General features: G+C 40.4%; 1 protein-coding gene across 2 annotated transcripts in view; it reads right to left on the bottom strand.

Annotated features, from left to right (window-relative positions):
* Positions 1–16,421: 16,421 nt before the first annotated feature.
* Positions 16,422–18,360, bottom strand: part of CCDC34 (coiled-coil domain containing 34) — a 30,821-nt gene continuing 28,882 nt past the window's right edge. For both annotated transcript variants that reach the window (XM_056135610.1, XM_056135617.1), the window contains one exon: positions 16,422–16,969. In XM_056135610.1, coding sequence (XP_055991585.1) covers positions 16,737–16,969 — 233 coding nt within the window. In that variant the 3' untranslated portion in view covers positions 16,422–16,736. The remainder of the gene's footprint in view (positions 16,970–18,360) is intronic.

The following is an 18,360-nucleotide window of genomic DNA, read 5'->3' as shown; positions in this document are numbered from 1 at the left end:
CTGATTGTGGGGGGTGGGTCATAAACTCTAAACAATAATTGTGCATCTTCTATCGAAACAATCTATCTAGTCAAAGTAGATAGAGTATTAACTAGAACTCATCTGCCTCACAAGAATTGGGAGGGGTGGGAGGTGGGGGTCTATTGGGGTTCGGGGTTAAAAATAAGTATTGGTAAAGGGAAATGTGTTTGATATTTACATGACTGAGACCTATACCCGAAAGCTCTGTAACTTTTCCCACAGTGATTCAATAAATAAATAAATTATATAAAAAAAAAAAGAAACGTAAAAAAAAAATATAGCAATTCTGTCCTGTCCTGTCTTCCCATTGTTCATCGACTTGCTAGAGCCAGCCCAGTAACGTCTCCATTGTGAGACTTGTTACTGTGTTTGGCATATCAAATATGTCACGGGTAGCTTGTGAGGCTTTGCCATAAGGGTGAGATACTCACAAATTGACTTTTACTGATTTATTTTCTGACAATTCCATTTGCATCCTTTAAGTTTTGTTGGAGCAAGTAATATGAAACCAGTTTGTCATATTCCTGCCAAGAGGGTAGGCTGCAGGGTGAGAATGAGTCTGAGGATATTAGTAGAGGGAAAGGAACATTGGTAGTAAGATTGGTGTTAGAACATTGTATACCTGAAACAATTATGAACAACTTCGTAAATCACAGTGTCTTAATAAAAATTAAAAATAAAAAAAAATAAAACTTCATGTGTTTTGCATTCATTATTGATTTTGCCTGCAGCAAGTTCTATCATGGGTTCTGAAGACAATTTTCTGTTTCCTTCTTCCTTCATTTACTAGCTAGCATTCTTCTAGAAGGAAGCTCTGTCCTCCATTCCCCACATATTCATTTATCTGCTTATATATTCAATCTGTTATAGATATGAATTCATGGATATTAATTTAACTTTTGACAAAAATTCATTTTATTCATTCAATGAGATTTTAATTTAATTTGTTGCTCAAGCTGTTCCAGGTTTGAACACCAGCAACTCTTTTAAGTTCACTCCTGTGTTGCCCTGACATATTCTTTTTTTTTTTTTTTTATTTTATTGAATCACCGTGAGATAGTTACAAGCTTTCATGTTTAGGTTACAATCACACAATGATCAAACACCCATCCCTCTACCAGTGCACATTCTCCACCACCAATATCCCCAGTATACCCCCACCTTTCCCCACCCTCCCCTTGCCTCCATGGCAGAAAATATTCTCCATACTCTCTACTTTTGGGCATTATGGTTTGCAATGCAGATACTTAGAGGTTATCATGTTTGGTTCATTACCTACTTTCTGCACACATCTCCCATCCCGACGGGTTCCTCAAGCCACTTTTTCTTAAGTGATCCCTTCTCTATTCCAGCTTCCCTCTCCCCTGTGCCCATGAGTCAGGATTTCAGCTATGGAGCAATCTTCCTGGCCCTGACATATTCTTCTTTCCTCCTAACGTCCTTACTAATACTATAAAATTCTCCAAACTCATTTTGTACATTTTTCTGCCCCAGCCCTACAGTCACCCATCTTTTTTATGGAATACTCTATTTCTTTTATTGAAGAACAGTTTTGGGGGACCATGATCTTGCATATGCTTATTGATAATGGGTGCCATTTTCTTTCAGTCACTTCAAGAAATGGAACTGAGAACTAATTTATTACCTATGATAAATTTGTATTTTTTTTATATCTGTATACTGTATGTCTCTTTATCTATCTGTTTTGTGGACCTTAAAAATACTTCCATTCTATTTCTGACAGGCAAAACCCTGCCACCTGCCCCAGTTAAGTGTAATATATGCTTATTTGTTCAATTCTAGTGGAATAAAAGGAGGGCAGGATGGGGTGGGAGGGTGGGGCACAATCAATTCCAAGTGAATTTAAAATGAGTCAAAACCAAGATATGAATCTAAAAAATTTTTTTTCACTAGTCACAATCCAGGACTAAAGACACAGGCTCAAAGTCTAACACAAGAGATTCTCCTCATGCGGTAAGACATCACTATTCACCCAGTCAGGAGCAAGAAATAAGCTCTCCCTCCCACTAGGTAAAACCATCTTCTAGCAGAAAGCCCTGAATTCCCCTGTGCAATGTCATACTTCCATCAGCCAGGTCAGGATTGAGAAATAGTTTAAATAACCCAACCTCATAGTTACAGAAACTATAACAAAAACAATGAAAGAATCTCAATTAAGGAAAAGAAAAAATAATAATAATTAGAGGAGCAATGATATAAAAGCAAAAAAAAAACACCCAAAGAGGAAGTGAAACCAGAAACTGGCTTTTATAAAGGATTAATAAGATCAATAAACCCTTAGATTCAAGGAAAAACAGAGAGAAAACTCAAAGAAACTGGATCCATGACAGGGGAGAAATTACAACAAACTTCTCAGAAATATGAAAGATTGGAGAGGTTACTATGAAGAACTTCATGCCACTAAACTGAAGAATTTAGAAGAAATGGATGAAGGGTGGAGTAATAATGAGAGCAGGGTACTTGCCTTGCACATAGCTGAACCCCGCATCCCATATGGTCCTGAACACCTCTAGGAGTAATTCTTGAGGGCAGAGTCAGGAGTAACCCCTGAGCACTGCTGGAAATGGCCCAAAAAATGATGAAATAGAAAGAAGGAGAAGAAGAGAAGGAGGAGGAGGAGAAGAAGAAGGAGGAGGAGGAGGAGAAGAAGGAGGAGGAGGAGGAGGAGGAGGAGGAGGAGGAGGAGGAGGAGGAGGACCCGGGAGGCAAAGGGTGTTGCTCCCTTCTGCCTTTTCCCCCCCAGAAGCAAGGTGGTCCCCGCCTCAGAGCTTATAGGAAAGCCAGGTATGAGCCAGCAGTGATGGTGCAACTGTAGTCTCATGGGAAGGGGGGCAGTACCGGCTCATCCTTCATGCCCTACCGAGGTAACCAGTTGCCCCTGACGAGCGGCTCTCCAGCACAGCCGTAACACCAGACACACAGAAGCCAATCTCGTAATTATCTGGCTCTTTGCAGAAATTCAAAATCACGAGGCCACAATAGTGGCCATGAAACATTATGATTATCATAACCAGCTATAGAAAACAAAGTATTTCACAATTGCCTTTTCAGCAATTCTGATTGTTGGAGGGGAAATTCTAAACAATAATGGTGCATCTTTTGTCAATATAATAAATATAATCAATGTAGAGAAGAGTTAAGTGAAAATCATCTGCCTCACAGGCATTGGGAGGGGTGGGGGTGTATATTGGTTTTTTTGGTGGTGAAAAATGAGTACTGGTGAAGGGAGAGTTGTTTGATCATTGTATGACCGAGACTTAAACCTGAAAGCTTTGTAACTTTTCCCACACTGATTCAATAAATATAAGAAGAAAAATAAATAAATAAAATTATGGAAAAAAAAAGTAAGGTGGAGTTCATGCCCAATTCAATCAACTAATCAGTGGCTAAATAAATAGCAGTACTCCTACATAAGGGGAAAAAAGAAGAAGGAGAAGGAGAGGGAGAGGGAGAAGGAGAAGGAGAGGGAGAGGGAGAAGGAGAGGGAGAGAGTACCACTGCATTCCAACCCCTACAATCCAGCACTGTTAAGTGTATTCTAGCCCCTGAGCACTACTGAGTGTGGCCCCCCTGGGGGGGGAGAGCAGGACGAGGAGGAGGAGGAGGAGGAGGAGGAGGAGGAAGAGGAGGAGAGGGAGGAGGAGGAGGAAGGTTGAAAGAGGAGGAGGAGGAGGAGAAATGGTTGAATTCTTAGAATCATATGATCTACAAAGATTTGCATAAAGAGGAAGCAAAAGTTTTAAATAGACCAAAATAAATGAAATAAGCCAAGCAATAGTACTGCAGGTAAGGCACTTTCCTTGCATGAGGCCAACCAGATTCAATCCCCAGTACTACATATAGTCCCCTAAGTCCTGTCAAGAGTGATCCTGAGTACAGAGCCAGAAATAAGCCCTGAGCACTGCCAGGTGTGGCCTCCAAACCAAAATTTAAAAAAAAAAATTCCTAAGCTAAACCCTAAGAAAAAGTCATCCTTGTTTGTGTGTCTGTCTTTATAATATTTGTCCTTTCAGTATCTGATGAAATGTTACTTTTCCAAAGTTCTTTAGGTCAGTTTTTTCCTTTTCCCTCAATTTTAGAGGAATTATGTTTGTAATATAGTCATATTCTTCATCTATATATCCTTATATGTGTAATACAGTCCTATTTGTCACAATCTACACTCCATGATAGATTCTCCTAGAATCCTGAAGTATTTGTTTTTGCATATAGTGAAAGTTACTCTTATGGCTTACAAACCTGTAAGTTTTTAAAAATGCAATATAGACTAGGCTTGCCATTCTAAAAATTCCCTTTTTTATTTGGGAAAACATTTTAAATTCCTTTTTTTATTTGCATACTTCTTTGTAAATCAAATAAACTAAAACAATCATGGCTACAGTAGCTTTCTTTCATAATCACTACTTTTACCTTTTTTTCATTCAAAGATTGTGCTCTCCTATAAGAAATCTCCATTTAAAAAAATAAACTCTAAAATCAATTTTCTCTTGAAGAACTATCATGCCTTTATTACTAAGCTATATATAGATCAACCAAAGGGTATTTATCTCCCAACTCATTTATCTCCTGATTCAATTTTTCAACCATTATATCTAATTCTAATTCTCTCCATACAGTCACTGCACAGACATTTCTATGTTCCTCCCAAGAAAATCAGGAAAAGGAGGTATAAAAATAACTTTCTAATATAAATCACAAAGTACTTGTCCAGTGCTTTGAATTTTCAATGTCATAGATCTTCTCTTGGGTTGAGACTGACAAATGTTAACTGTAACTCTGCTCCCTTTTCCCGGAAAACTGTAGACAACTGTTTTTCCTATTTCTACAAGCCTAAATATTTTCATAGCTTTCCTGAATTATTTAACTTGTAAAGGGAAGAAATGAAGGTGAATCATTCAAAAGCAGTGGAATTCAGAAGCCAGACAGCTGGAAAGGAGGTGAGTTATGGTTCTTGGTTAAAAGATTTCTTCTGAAGAAGGCCTTCCCAGAAGGCAAAGTACAGAGAAGCACAGTAGCTAGCAGGCCTGAATTAATGAATTGGTTAATCATTAGATAGAGACTACTCTCTTAGAAGAAAGATACACATCAGAAGGAAAAGATGGGAACAAGAGTCCAGAAAATGTTAAGTTTACCGACTGGGAAGTCTGTACCAAGAAAGAATTCATCATTGGGGCTGGAGCAATAGCACAGCGGGTAGGGCATTTGCCTTGCACGTGGCTGACCCAGATTCAATTCCCAGCATCCTGTATGGTCCCCTGAGCACCACCAGGGGTAATTCAAGTGCAGAGCCAGAAGTAATCCCTGTGGGTGTGACCCAAAAGAGGAGGAGGAGGAGGAGGAGGAGAAGGAGAAGGAGGAGGAGGAGGAGAAGGAGAAGGAGGAGGAGGAGAAGAAGAAAGAAGAAGAAGAAGAAGAAGAAGAAGAAGAAGAAGAAGAAGAAGAAGAAGAAGAAGAAGAAGAAGAAGAAGAAGAAGAAGAAGAAATAATCCATCAGTCTTTCTCCTTTGTATATTAGGCTACAGCAGGATTTTGAAATCATCAAAATCTTAGACCTGTAAAGGTTTAGCAATTTAATATCATTTAACAGATGATATACTTATTCCTCAAGTATAGCACCTGTCATCATCTAATGGGTACCTGACTCTGGAATTATGTGTGCTAACTTGGGAGTCCATGGAGAGTCTTAAGTGGGGAATGTCTTAGAAGGAAAAATGGCATGAACTATGAGGAAATTTATCTCTAGGCCTGGGGAAGTAGTTGAAGCAATGCCATACATTCCTTGCATATATGAGGCCTCGTACCACTGCATTCCAACCCCTACAATCCAGCACTGCTAGGTGTGTTCTAGCCCCTGAGCACTACTGAGTGTGGCCCCCACAACAATAAAAATAAAATAAATCTGGAGAGTATATGTACCTCTGTGCATATATTTTAAGGTCAAAGATAATAGTTCCATCCATAATTCAAATGTTCTGAGTCTCAAAATAAAGGTGAAGAACCACTGGAGTTGAATTCTGGTTGGAAGAGTGGGAGTTTCTATACATTCTTCTAATCCAATTCCTTGGGGGTTGAGATTCCTCCTTGGTCATGCTACTTCCCAGGAGAGGAAAAAAGATGCTAGAGGAACTAACTATAGAGGACAACCTCCACAGTATACTGGCCCCAAGGTTCCTTCCTTCCTTAGAGTACTTCCCCAAATCTTTTTAATATCTGGAATTCCCAAAGATGCTCTAAAATAGAGTCATTTTAGGAAGCTGATGAGAAAAACTGTACTCTTTGGTCCACTTTCAGGGTTAGAACACACCTTTCCCTGGTCTTAAAACAGGACACTTCTATAAATCTTTTCAACTTGCATCTCTTAATGGCTTCATGTTTCCCCAGTGCAAGAGTTATCTAATGAAGCGTCTTTTTTCTTGTGTTTCCTTGGAAGCTTCATCTACTCTTTTCTGTTAAATTTTCTAGCTGAAATACTTTGAAGGTTCTTGGATATTCTTTTAGTCCAGCCTCCAGTGCCCCACCATTTTCCTTGCAAGTCAATCTACCATTTGATCATTTCACTGTCCTGTGAAGTGAAATGTAGCACTGTCCTCCCGTTGTTCATCGATTTGCTGGAGCGGGCGCCATAATGTCTCCATTGTGAGACTTGTTGTTACTGTGTTTGGCATATTGAATAGATCACGGGTAGCTTGGCAGGCTTTGCCGTGAAGGTAAGATACTCTCTGTAGCTTGCGGGGCTCTCCGATAGGGGTGGAGGAATCGAACCCGGCTCGGCTGGGCTGGCTGCACACAAGGCAAACACCCTACCGCTGTGCTATCACTCCAGCCCCATATATATATTAAATTAAGTTGCATATCTGAGACAAATATGCAATACATGTCAATAATACCCCAATTTAAAATAAGTTACCATCTAAATTCCATGCTAGTCACTGAGTACTTTTATGACAACTCTTTTGAAAAATATGTCCCCTTTTTAAAATTAGAATTCCCAAAGATGCTCTAAAATAGAGTCATTTTAGGAAGCTGATGAGAAAAACTGTACTCTTTGGTCCACTTTCAGGGTTAGAAAATATAAGCAGCCCGGGGCAGCATGTGAAAGGGTGGGGGGCAGTGTGGAGCAACCTTCGCTCACAGGGTAAAGTATCACTGACCCGGCCTCTGAGGGCTTCTCAGAGGAGACCCTGACCCACTAGTGGGTACTCAAATAGTGCCGGCGGGGGGTGGGGGAGGGAAACTATCTGCTTGTTCACTTTAAAAAAGTAGGTTTCTAGGGAGGAATCTGAGTAATTCTTTTTTTCCCCAGGGGAGTGACAGGCAAAATAAGTTTGGAAACTTCTGACATGGAGTGATGAGTGAAAATAAAAAGCAGAGCCTAAAAAAAAAAATTTTTTTTTTGAAAAAAAGCACAGACTAAAAAAAATTTTAGTCAAGTTTTATTATTTTAAAATTCTCTTTAGAGAAATCACCCCTTTGCCTGTGCTCAGGATGGGTGACCCCTGTTTGACTCTCTCCAGGTTGTCACTGAAGGCTGGGCAAGCAGGACTAAGGCCCAATCTTTACTCCAAGATCTGTTTGAAATAAAAGTTACTTAAAATACTGGCAAAAGGGGCTAGGGAGATAGTGCAGCAGGTAAGACGCTTGTCTGGCTGGTTGGACTACATATGGTCCCCCGAACACCAGAGTGATCATTGAGTATAGAGCCAGAAGTAAACCCTGAGCATCACTGGATGTGGGGAAGAGAAAGAGAGAGAAAGAGAGAGAGAGAGAGAGAGAGAGAGGGAGGGAGGGAGGAAGGGAGGGAGGGAGAGAGGGTAGGAAGGAAGGAAGGAAGGAAGGAAGGAAGGAAGGAAGGAAGGAAGGAAGGAAGGAAGGAAGGAGAGAAAGAGAAAGAAAGAAAGAAAGAAAGAAAGAAAGAAAGAAAGAAAGAAAGAAAGAAAGAAAGAAAGAAAGGAGAAAGAGAGAGAAATACTGATATTGTATCTCAGTGTATAGTGGCATGTTCTTTTTCAATTATTTCGTGACATGAAGACAAGGAAAGCAACTTTGCAGGTTCATAAGCAGATTTCTCACAGTAGCCCAAATATGAAAACAACCCAAATCCCCACTGACAGATACCTGGGTAAGGAGACTGTGGTACAGACATACCCTCAAACACCATTCTGTCGATTAAGAAAAAGAATGAAATTGTGCTCATTAGGACAAAATGGAAGGAACTTGAAGTGCTTGTGCTAAGTGAAATAAGGAGATGAAAGAAATACCGGATAGTTTTGATCACATGTGATATGCAAATGATCAAAGCAAACAGACTAGCATAAAACAACAAAAATAGGCACTGATTCTTAGACCTGGTAATAGCTGTGGGTGGGAGAGGGTGAGTGTGAGCAATGGGAAAAGGATTCTTTTGGATGGTAGGAATGAAAAATTTTCTATACAAAAAGAAGTGTGAAACTCTACCTCTTACCTTCTATAATGTTGTTACACTTTTTTATTTGCTACATTTTTTAAATGTATTGCTGGAGCGATAGCACAGCGGTAAGGCGTTTGCCTTGCACGCAGCCAACATGGTCGACCCGAGTTCGATTCCTCCGCCCCTCTCAGAGAGCCCGGCAAGCTACCGAGAGTATCTCGCCTGCACGGCAGAGCCCGGCAAGCTCCCCGTGACGTATTCGATATGCCAAACACAGTAACAACAAGTCTCACAATGGAGACGTTACTGGGCCTGCTCGAGCAAATCGATGAACAACGGGAGAGCCTTTACCTTACCTTTACATTTTTTAAATGACAAAAAAACCCCCTGCCTTTATATTAAAGACCATAGGAGTATAAGTGATGCAGTCATGAATTTTCATAGTCTGCTGTTAGAGGCTTTATTGACCAAATGCTCCAGAGGCTGTGCTCCACATCTACTGCTCTGTTGGAATCAAGGCCACTCTTTCCTCACACAGCCTGAAGGAGCACTGCTGTAACTCTGAGATAGAGACTTTTCTGATGGGCATCTAGTGCAGGGGGGATTTACCAGCTTTACTGAACTTTCCTTAGACCTGCCCTACAATGCTAGATCCTTCCTGTTCCATCTTCCTTCTCTCCTCCACAGGGGTCAGACTTACATGATGGCATGATGGTTCTCCTGGCTCCTCTGTCACCCGTCCCTCCTATTCCTTCATAAACTATTACCCAACAAATCTCTTGCATGAATAATCCTCTCATGGTCTCTCTTTCTCAGACAATCCTAGCATTATAAGTTTTTTTAAATTTTTTAAATTAATTTTTCTATTTGATTCTTATGAAATCCGAGAAACCACTCCCCATAATTTTGGCCAAAAACAATTTAAATGAATTTCCAAGAAGCATATTAACAAAGTTTCAAATTTAATTAGGCAAAGCAGCCTAGCCAGGGAGAAGCCAAACTATGCATGGATTCCCCTCATCAAAATCATATGGACGATTTCTGCAAAGCCAAAACAAAGTCAGTTACTAAAGACATCTTGAAACAACACTCCATAAAAGCATACACACAGTGAGACTGCTCCTACAACTTTCCAAGACTTAATATTTTATTAAAATTTACACAATTTGTTGCCAGAGGGGTCAGAAGGAAAGCAGAGAGGTCAAGGGCATATGCCTTCCATATGTAAGGTCCTGTATCACTGTATCACTGTCATCCTGTTGTTCATCATTTTCCTCAAGCAGGTACCAGTAATGTCTCCTTTGTCCTAGTCCTGATATTTTAGAAAGTGCCACATTCTAGGCTCTTTCAGGGTCAGGAGAATGAGACCCATCATTGCTACTGGTTTTTGGCATATTGAATACACCATGGGGAGTTTGCCAGACTCTGCCGTGTGAGCAGGACACTTTTGGTAGCCTGACAGTTTCTCAAGAGTAAGAACTAGATGATAAGATGTCACGCGGCCGCAAATGCAGCCACGTGCTTCCGGGAGCTGGATTTTATAGTCTCTGGGTTTTGGCCGTTGATGGGTTTACATGGTGCCAGGGGCAGTTGGTGGGTGTAACACCTATATACTGGAAGATGGGGGATCTGGGTGGAGGAAGCCCAGAAGGTCCTAAGTTCTCTATTTAGTTCACTATATAAGATCCTAAGTTCACTATTTAGCATCGTGGGGCCTCCCTAGCACTGCTGGGTGTGCAATTCTAAAGGCCTCAGAGTATTACTAGGTGTTATTCAGGAGGCCCATGAGCACTATTGGGGCAGTTCTAGGAGCCCCCAGCTGCTGGGGTGCTTACAGTGCTGCATTGCCAGGAACCTAGTACTGAGTGCAGTTGACTGAGTATTGCTGAGGGTAGACCTAAACAACCCCCTACAACTACCACCACTTCCCCCCACCCCACCCGCAAACACACACACACAAGGCTTTGCAATGAAGAAAATGTCACAGTAGCATTCAGAGAAGAGCCCTTGTCAACTCGTTAGAACATGTGTAGCACTGTAGCACTGTCCTCCTGTTGTTCATCGATTTGCTCGAGAGGGCCCAGTAACGTCTCCATTGTAAGACTTGTTACTGTATTTGGCATATAGAATACGTCACGAGTAGCTTGCCAGACTTTGCCGTGAGGGCAAGATACTCTAGGTAGCTTGATGGGCTCTCCGAGAGGGTTGGAGAATTCGAACCTGGCTCGGCCAGACAGGGCCTTGTGCAAGGCAAGAACGTGTGTAACTTCCTAAAATCTATTAGGATGGAAAATGCTATTTCCATGATCACAAGCACATTAATGAACTTTGGGAGAAGTTGACCACTCTTGTTAGTGCTCAGGGCTTTCTCTTGAGCTCTGGGCCCAACTGTTACTCCTGGCAGAGCTCAGGGGACCATATGCTGTGTCAGGTATCAAACTGGGGTCAGCCACGTGCATGATAAGGGTCTTAAGCTCTGTATTATCTGGCCACCATTGGTGATATATGAAAGAAAGTCTATGTATCAAATATTAGCACTGTAGCACTGTCATCCCGTTTTTCATCGATTTTCTCCAGAGGGCATCAGTAGCATCTCCATTGTAAGACTTGTTGTTACTGTTTTTTGGCATATCAAATACGCCACAGGGAGCTTGCCAGGCTCTGCCGTGGGGGTGGGATACTCTCGGTAGTTTGCTGGCTCTCCAAGAGTCACAGAGGAATTGAACCTGGGTCGGCCACATGCAACACAAACACCCTACCTGCTGTTCTATCACTCCAGCCCATATCAAATATTATACTAGATAATTTTACGTGGTATGCCAATCATTGCAATCATCTTACGGAGTATTATTAAGGACAACTCTTAGAAGAATAAAGTGAGGATTAGAGAGGCAAAGAGTTGAATAACTACTACAATAGCAATGGTAGAGCACAAACATTCAGCCTCAGCGAGTCTCTCCTGCTCTCCTGAGACAAGCTGGCAGATGTAAAGATGCAAAGGCACAGCTCAGAGGAAGCCTTCCTGGAGTCAGTTTCCTTTCCTTCCGAGAAGAGGAAAATGTCCTAACTAGAGATGAACAGTGTCCTGACTCCACACTCTGCAAGTACAAAAACAAGTCACACAAAATGCTGGACACCGTGCAGAGGCCTTTGAAATCATCTGGTAGTCTGTATTCTCTGGGAGATAAAGAAATGGGTGAAAATTCCTATTTGCTGAGCCTCCTTGAAAGATTTACCTTTTAGGGCTGGAGCGATAGCACAGCGGGTAGGGCGTCTGCCTTACAAGCGGCCAACATGGCCGACCCGAGTTCGATTCCTCTGCCCCTCTCGGAGAGCCCGGCAAGCTACCGAGAGTATTTGATATGCCAGACACAGTAACAACAAAGTCTCCAATGGAGACGTTACTGGGCCCGCTCGAGCAAATCGATGATCAACGGGAGGGCCTTTACTTTACTTTTACTTTAGATTTACCTGTGGAGGTACTTTGCATCTCAGGCAGCCTGCAGGAGAGGGAATGGGAGTTGTAGACAGGTAGGCGTAGGCATAGTTTGTTTGGTAAATTTATTCAAACCAAGTAAACATTCTGCTCCCACGCCACCCAGTAGGGCCAGGAGTGAAGAGAAACAAAGATTGCTTCAAGCTCCCTCAGGCCCTCAGGTGGTTCCCAGCTGGTGGGAAGGGAGTGGCCGCTGCTTTTTCCAAGCTCTTTGGGCCAGTTTGTTACGCCTATAAGAAAAAGAGGAGGCTTTGTGGGTGATGGGAGAGAAAAAGGCCTTGTTTCTTTCCAACCCTTTCCTGCTGCATGTGAGATGTAATGCTTTCTGCCTGATAAGATACTGAAATTTTTGTTTCCATTCAATGATCCCACCCATTTCGAATTTTAAGAGGAAATTCAAGATACCACTCCTCTTTTTAAAAATATTTTCTCTCAGGTAGATATGATCAATAAATCAACTAAGTCAATACTCACTTGTAAAGTAACTGGGTGCGTGTGTACGTGTGTGTATTTTCAAGCTGACATTTGAATTTAATGTATGGCATACCAGCGGCATGGTAAATACTTGAATATTTTTGCTGTTTTCTTTTTCGAGCTAAAAAACTCATTTTTAGTTTATTATTTAAAAGTCTAGTTTAGAGGCTGGAGCGACAGCACAGCGGGCAGGGCGTTTACCTTGCACGCAGCCGACCCGGGTTCGATTCCCAGCATCCCATATGGTCCCCTGAGCACCGCCAGGAGTAATTTCTGAGTGAAGAGCCAGGAGTAACCCCTGTGCATTGCCGGGTGTGACCCAAAAAGCAAAAAAAGAAAAAAAAATTAAAAGTCTAGTTTATCAGTGTAATGTTTACTTATCTTCGTTATTCATCTGTGCCATGGGCATAAGCAGGTCTGTGAAAGTCCAACTTTTGGATTGCTAACTGGGTCACTGGCAATTTATTTTAAATGAAAACCTCACATATATTACTTCAGACCCTGAAGCTACAGATGGTCTATTTTTTGTCATCAAACTTAAAGGTTTATTTTCCCTAGTAACTCGAACGATTTTTTTCTTAGAAATTACGAGACTTCAGAAATTTTCAGACAACTGACGTCTCTTTAATGTTCAAAAACTGTCTTATGTCTCCCTCATCTTCCAAAAGAATGGTTATATGTGTAATGACCATCATTCTGAGCCAATTCCTTGTCAGCCTTCAAAGTGATTCAATTCTAACTTTTGTTTACTTGGGTGTCTCAAAACTGGATCTGCAATTAACTCTCCCCAGAGATGTTTCTTGACTTTCCTAGAGGTTGATTACCTTTTTTTCTGATGCATCCTTATAGCTGTGCTTTAAATTGGTCCCCCACCAAGTAAAGGGTGCTTGGAGGGCCAGCTCCACATCGGAGATGCGTGCTGAAAGTAGGCTATAGACCGAACATGATGGCCACTTAATACCTGCATTGCAAACCACAACACCCTAAAGGAGAGAGTAAAAGGGAATGTGCCTGCCACAGAGGCGGGGTGGGGGGGGGTGAGAAGATGGAGAGGGGAGGGATACTGGGAACATTGGTGGTGGAGAATGGGCACTGGTGGAGAGATGGGTACTCAATTATTGTATGACTGAAATGTAAGCATAGAAGTCTGGAAGTCTGTAACTGTACCTCACAGTGATTCATTTAAAAATAAATAAATAAATAAAATAAATTACCCCAATGACTTAATCTACAATGTGAAATTGAAGACTTTTGAGACATAATCACTATATCTATAACCCCCAGAAATCCAGGCATTATGCACAGTATTTTTTAATACCTAATTTTACTGTGGCTCTGAAAAGTCTACATGCTCTCCATACTATGAGTTTTAATAGAATAATTATCTAGCATTTTCATCATATCACCTGAGCACCACCAGGTCTGGCCCCAAACAAAATAATAACAACAATAAGAATTCTCAGATAGTTTCACATCTGAGGACTGTTAGGTCAAGTCTCATCAATATTTTAGCTAACAACTCCTACTAATTCTTTCCAAACTGTCTTCTGCTTCAAAGTGAAACTTTTCTAGAGATAATCTTATAATACAAACATCTTCAAACTATCCTAGCACTGTTTCCTTGTGTTCATCAAGATCCCACAGGTTAATTCCTAAAATGTGGTAAATGACTAATGCAGCAAACCATAAAATGTATTTTAAGTAGCTGTCACTTTTAACTGAACTTCTTAAACTTTATATATAGACACAACAAATTTTCACTTCTTGATCATCCCCTTAAAAAAGACAGATTTTAAAATCTTTTTTTGCATGCTTTTTATTTATTTATTTATTACTTATTGCATCACTGTGAGAACAGTTACAAAGCTTTCAGGTCATACAATGATCAACACCCATCCCTTCACCAGTGCATATTTTCCACCACCAAGAACCCCAATATACCTGCCATCCCACCCCTCTCTCTGCCTGTGAGGCAGATGATTTCCACTTAACTCTCTACTTTGATTATTTCGACAAAACAGGCACCATTATTATTTGGAATTTCTCCCCAACAATCAGACCTGCTGAAAAGGCATCGTGAAATAATTTGTTTTCTATTGATGGTTATGAAGAGCATATGATGTCACACAACTACAATAGCGGCCGCGCAATTTTGGATTTCTGATCTTTTACTAATTAAGTCTGGAGGGATTTCTGCCAAAAGTTGCATAGTTCTGAGATTGGTTTGGGTGCCTCTGAGTCCATGGCCCTTTCCCTCCCAGCGGGGGGGGGGGGGGGGGGGGCATGTTACTGTAGCTTAATGCATAGTCCATTCACATTTCTGCCAAAAGCTGCTGGGTTCCAAATTAGGTCCGTGTGCCCCTGGGGCCATGGCCATGCTGGAGAGCCGCTGGAGGTGGGGAAACTCATGCTTTCAGCGGGGTGGGAAGGACGTGCCAGTTCCACCCCCATCCCAATAACAGAACATTGATTAATCATTTTAAGCTACTCTTTTTTAACTAACATGTTAAAATGACCAGTGATACCAAAGTTAATAAGTTACCATTTAACATTTTAAAATAATGCAGCAATAGGGGTCGAGAGTGGTAGCTCAAAGAGCTAGAGTGCATACTTTGCATGGGGGAGGCCTGGTTCAATTTCTGGCAGTGTCTGGGCCCCTGAGCATGGTCTTAGCACTGAGTCAGGCATGTCACGTGAGCACCACCACGTGTGGCCCCCAAACAAAATAATAATAGCAATAATAATTCCCAGATAATCTCACATCTAGCAACCTAATTATAGTTAATATGCTTTTTTTGACAGCTAGCTACAAAATTTTATTCGTATCTCAAAACTACTACGTATAAAAAAAAAGTATGAGAATAATACCCAAAGATAATAGAAATGAGGGCCAGAAGGACTGGTCCATGGCAGGAAAACTGCCACAGTGGGGAGTGTAGTTAGGACAGAGAAGGGCCCACTATAAGAATAAAAGTTGGAAATGATCACTCTAGACAAGAACTCAGTGCTAAGGAGGTAAAGTGATATGCAGGACATTGTTTCAGTAACTGTATTGCATGTCATGGTGCCTAGAAGAAAATAAAATGGGGCAGGGGGGAAGGGAAAGGATGAGAGAGAGGGAGGGAGGGAGGGAGAGAAAGAGAGAGACAGAGACAGAGAGACAGAGAGACAGACAGAGAGAGAGAGACAGACAGAGACAGGCAGACAGAAGATAAGGTGTCTAGGGAAAGAAACTGGGAACAATGATGGCAGGAAATGCGTACCAGTGAAGGGATGGTGTTTGAGCACTGTACAACTGAAACTCAATTGTGAATAACTTTGTAATTGTCTATCTCAGGTGATTCAATTTAAATAATTGCTACGTATCAATCTGAGACCCAGAACACACAGAATGTTTTTTTTTTATTTTCCTTTCAATTCATACCCCAATATAGAGTTTGCTAGACAGAGGGCACAGTTGGTAGCATAGGTCCACAAGACTGTGATGTATATTGGCACTTTGGTGTTGGCTATGGTGTTACATCTTCGTTTTGAAGAGTTGCGAAATATATACAACTAATTGCTAGCTCAAGGAAAAATAAAATATAAATTTTCCTTTCAAATACTTCAACCCTTAGACTAAGAGATACTCAATAGGTCAAGAGATACTCAAAAAGCTGGATGCATGCTTTGCATGGAAGAGACCCAGGTTAATCCGTGGCACCCTGTGGTACGCTGACCACTGCCAGCGTGGTGACCCAGGAGCACAGAGCACTGCTGTGTGTGGCTCAAAATAAAAAAATATCCCTGCCTTCTCTTAAATTCAGAATATATCCCCAGTTAGTTATTTGCATTAAAAAAGCATAGCAAAAATCATTAAGATGGTTTTTCATTACTATAGGATTTTTAACCTTTCTGGGTTTTCCTAAAATTTATTTCACAGTTTAGAAATAAATAATTTAATTTTAACCTTATTATATTCTATAAAAATGAAACACAAACAACATAGAGTATGAAAGAACATATGAAAAACTGTTAGTTTTATTGGTTTTATAGTAGTTTTAAGAGAAGCTAAATAAAACACAATTATTAGATATCCAGCTAGTTATTCTGCAAAGCAATATGCCAAGATCAACACTGAAACATTTATAAAAATGAAAATATATAAAATGTTCCTCACTTTACTATAAAGACTCCATATACAAATGCAAAATTTGAAGTTGTCACTAATTACATTAAATGCTGAATTTCTGAGTGACTCTGAGCAGTGAAAAAGTACTTCTGATTTTAAAATTAAAAGCATGCAACTTCCCACTATTTTTGTACTGTATTTGTCTACTATCTTTGTATTCCAAACAGAGTTCCAAGGCAAAGATTGTTTCTGGCTTTATGAATTACCAAAGGTGATGACCTGTGTGGCTGACTTATTACAGGCCTTTTAGTCTTCTTTCCTGATAGATCCTTCTTTCCTGATAGATCCTTAGCTTCTTTGGGAGGAGGCATATGAATAGGTTTCCAGGGAATTGGATTATAAAAGGCAGGCTCTGGATAAGAATTTCCACTGTGAAAACCTAAAATTATTAAAAAATTAAAACAAGAAAAACAGTACTTGAGAGCAAAGAAATAACCAATTTTAAAACTGCTATAGCAATGTTAAAATATCTAAAAGGCAGAAATATTAGTAATAAAACAATGTGACACGTTCAAAAACTTTAACTCAAATTTGTCTTGATTACTTGTAAACAAATAAAATAAAGACATTCTCATAACAATCTGAAATTGATTGCATACTAATTTCCCCTCATCAGACACTAAGACTTATTAAAAAGAAATTGCTGTTTACATGGTCAAGACTGTTATTCAGAACCACTGAAATTCTAAATTACTGACACTCAAATTAATAAAATTTCATGTCAGTGAGGGTTTGATTACTAATTATAGAGTGCTATCTCAGTGGGATGTAAATTAAGTATTTAAATAGCTGTAATATCTGACACTTAACTTTGAAGAAGGAACATTTAACAAGTCATACCCCAATTTTTCTGTCACTATAGGTAATTCCTTTACTTCATAATTTGTAAAGATGATCTGGACAAAATTAATAAAATTAACAAATTTTAAAAAATAAAACTAACAAATTAACTGCACTATAGCACTGTCCTCCCATTGTTCATCGATTTGCTCGGGCACCCGTAATATCTCCATTGTGAGACTTGTTACTATTTTTGGCATATCAAATAGCCATGGGGAATTTAACGAATTAAAAAAGTTTAAAACTAAAGAAAAATAAAACACACCCTAGAGCCAGAGAGATAGATCAACAGGCTGAGCTCATGTTTTGCTGGTAGGAGACCCAAGTTTAATCCCTCAAAGCACATATTACCCAGAGCACTACTGAGAGTGACCTCTGAGCAAAGAGCCGAGAGTAGCTGAGCACCAGGAATGTGGAATAAAAACTATATTAATAAATAGCAATGTAAAACACCCTCTTAAGTGGGAGAAAATATTTGCATAGTATACATCTGATAAAAAGGCTACTGTTCAAAGTTAAAAACATGAATCACTCCATCAGAAAAATGGGAAAATTTCCTTGAAGAAGATATGCAGATGGTTTATTATCTGGCAAGGCAAAAAGGACAAACCAATGTTATCCTACATCTGAACATATCATTAAATGTTCATCTTCACTTACCATTAAGAAGATGCAAATTAAAATAAGACCACCTCCCCACCAGTGAGAATGACAGATATTAAGATTAGTGTTGGTGGGGCTGGAGTGATAGCACAGCGGGTAGGGCGTTTGCCTTGCATGTGGCAGAGCTGGGTTCGATTCCCAGCATCCCATATGGTCCCCCAAGCACCGCCAGGAGTAATTCCTGAGTACAGAATCAGGAGTAACCACTGTGCATCGCCGGGTGTGACCCAAAATGCAAAAAAACAAAACAAAACAAAACAAAAAGAA

This window comes from Sorex fumeus, unplaced genomic scaffold (genome assembly GCF_029834395.1).
Source record: "Sorex fumeus unplaced genomic scaffold, SorFum_2.1 ptg000007l, whole genome shotgun sequence".
Classification (NCBI taxonomy): Eukaryota; Metazoa; Chordata; class Mammalia; order Eulipotyphla; family Soricidae; genus Sorex; species Sorex fumeus.
The sequence above is the reverse complement of the archived record's forward strand: the minus strand, read 5'-3'. Positions and strand labels throughout refer to the sequence as shown.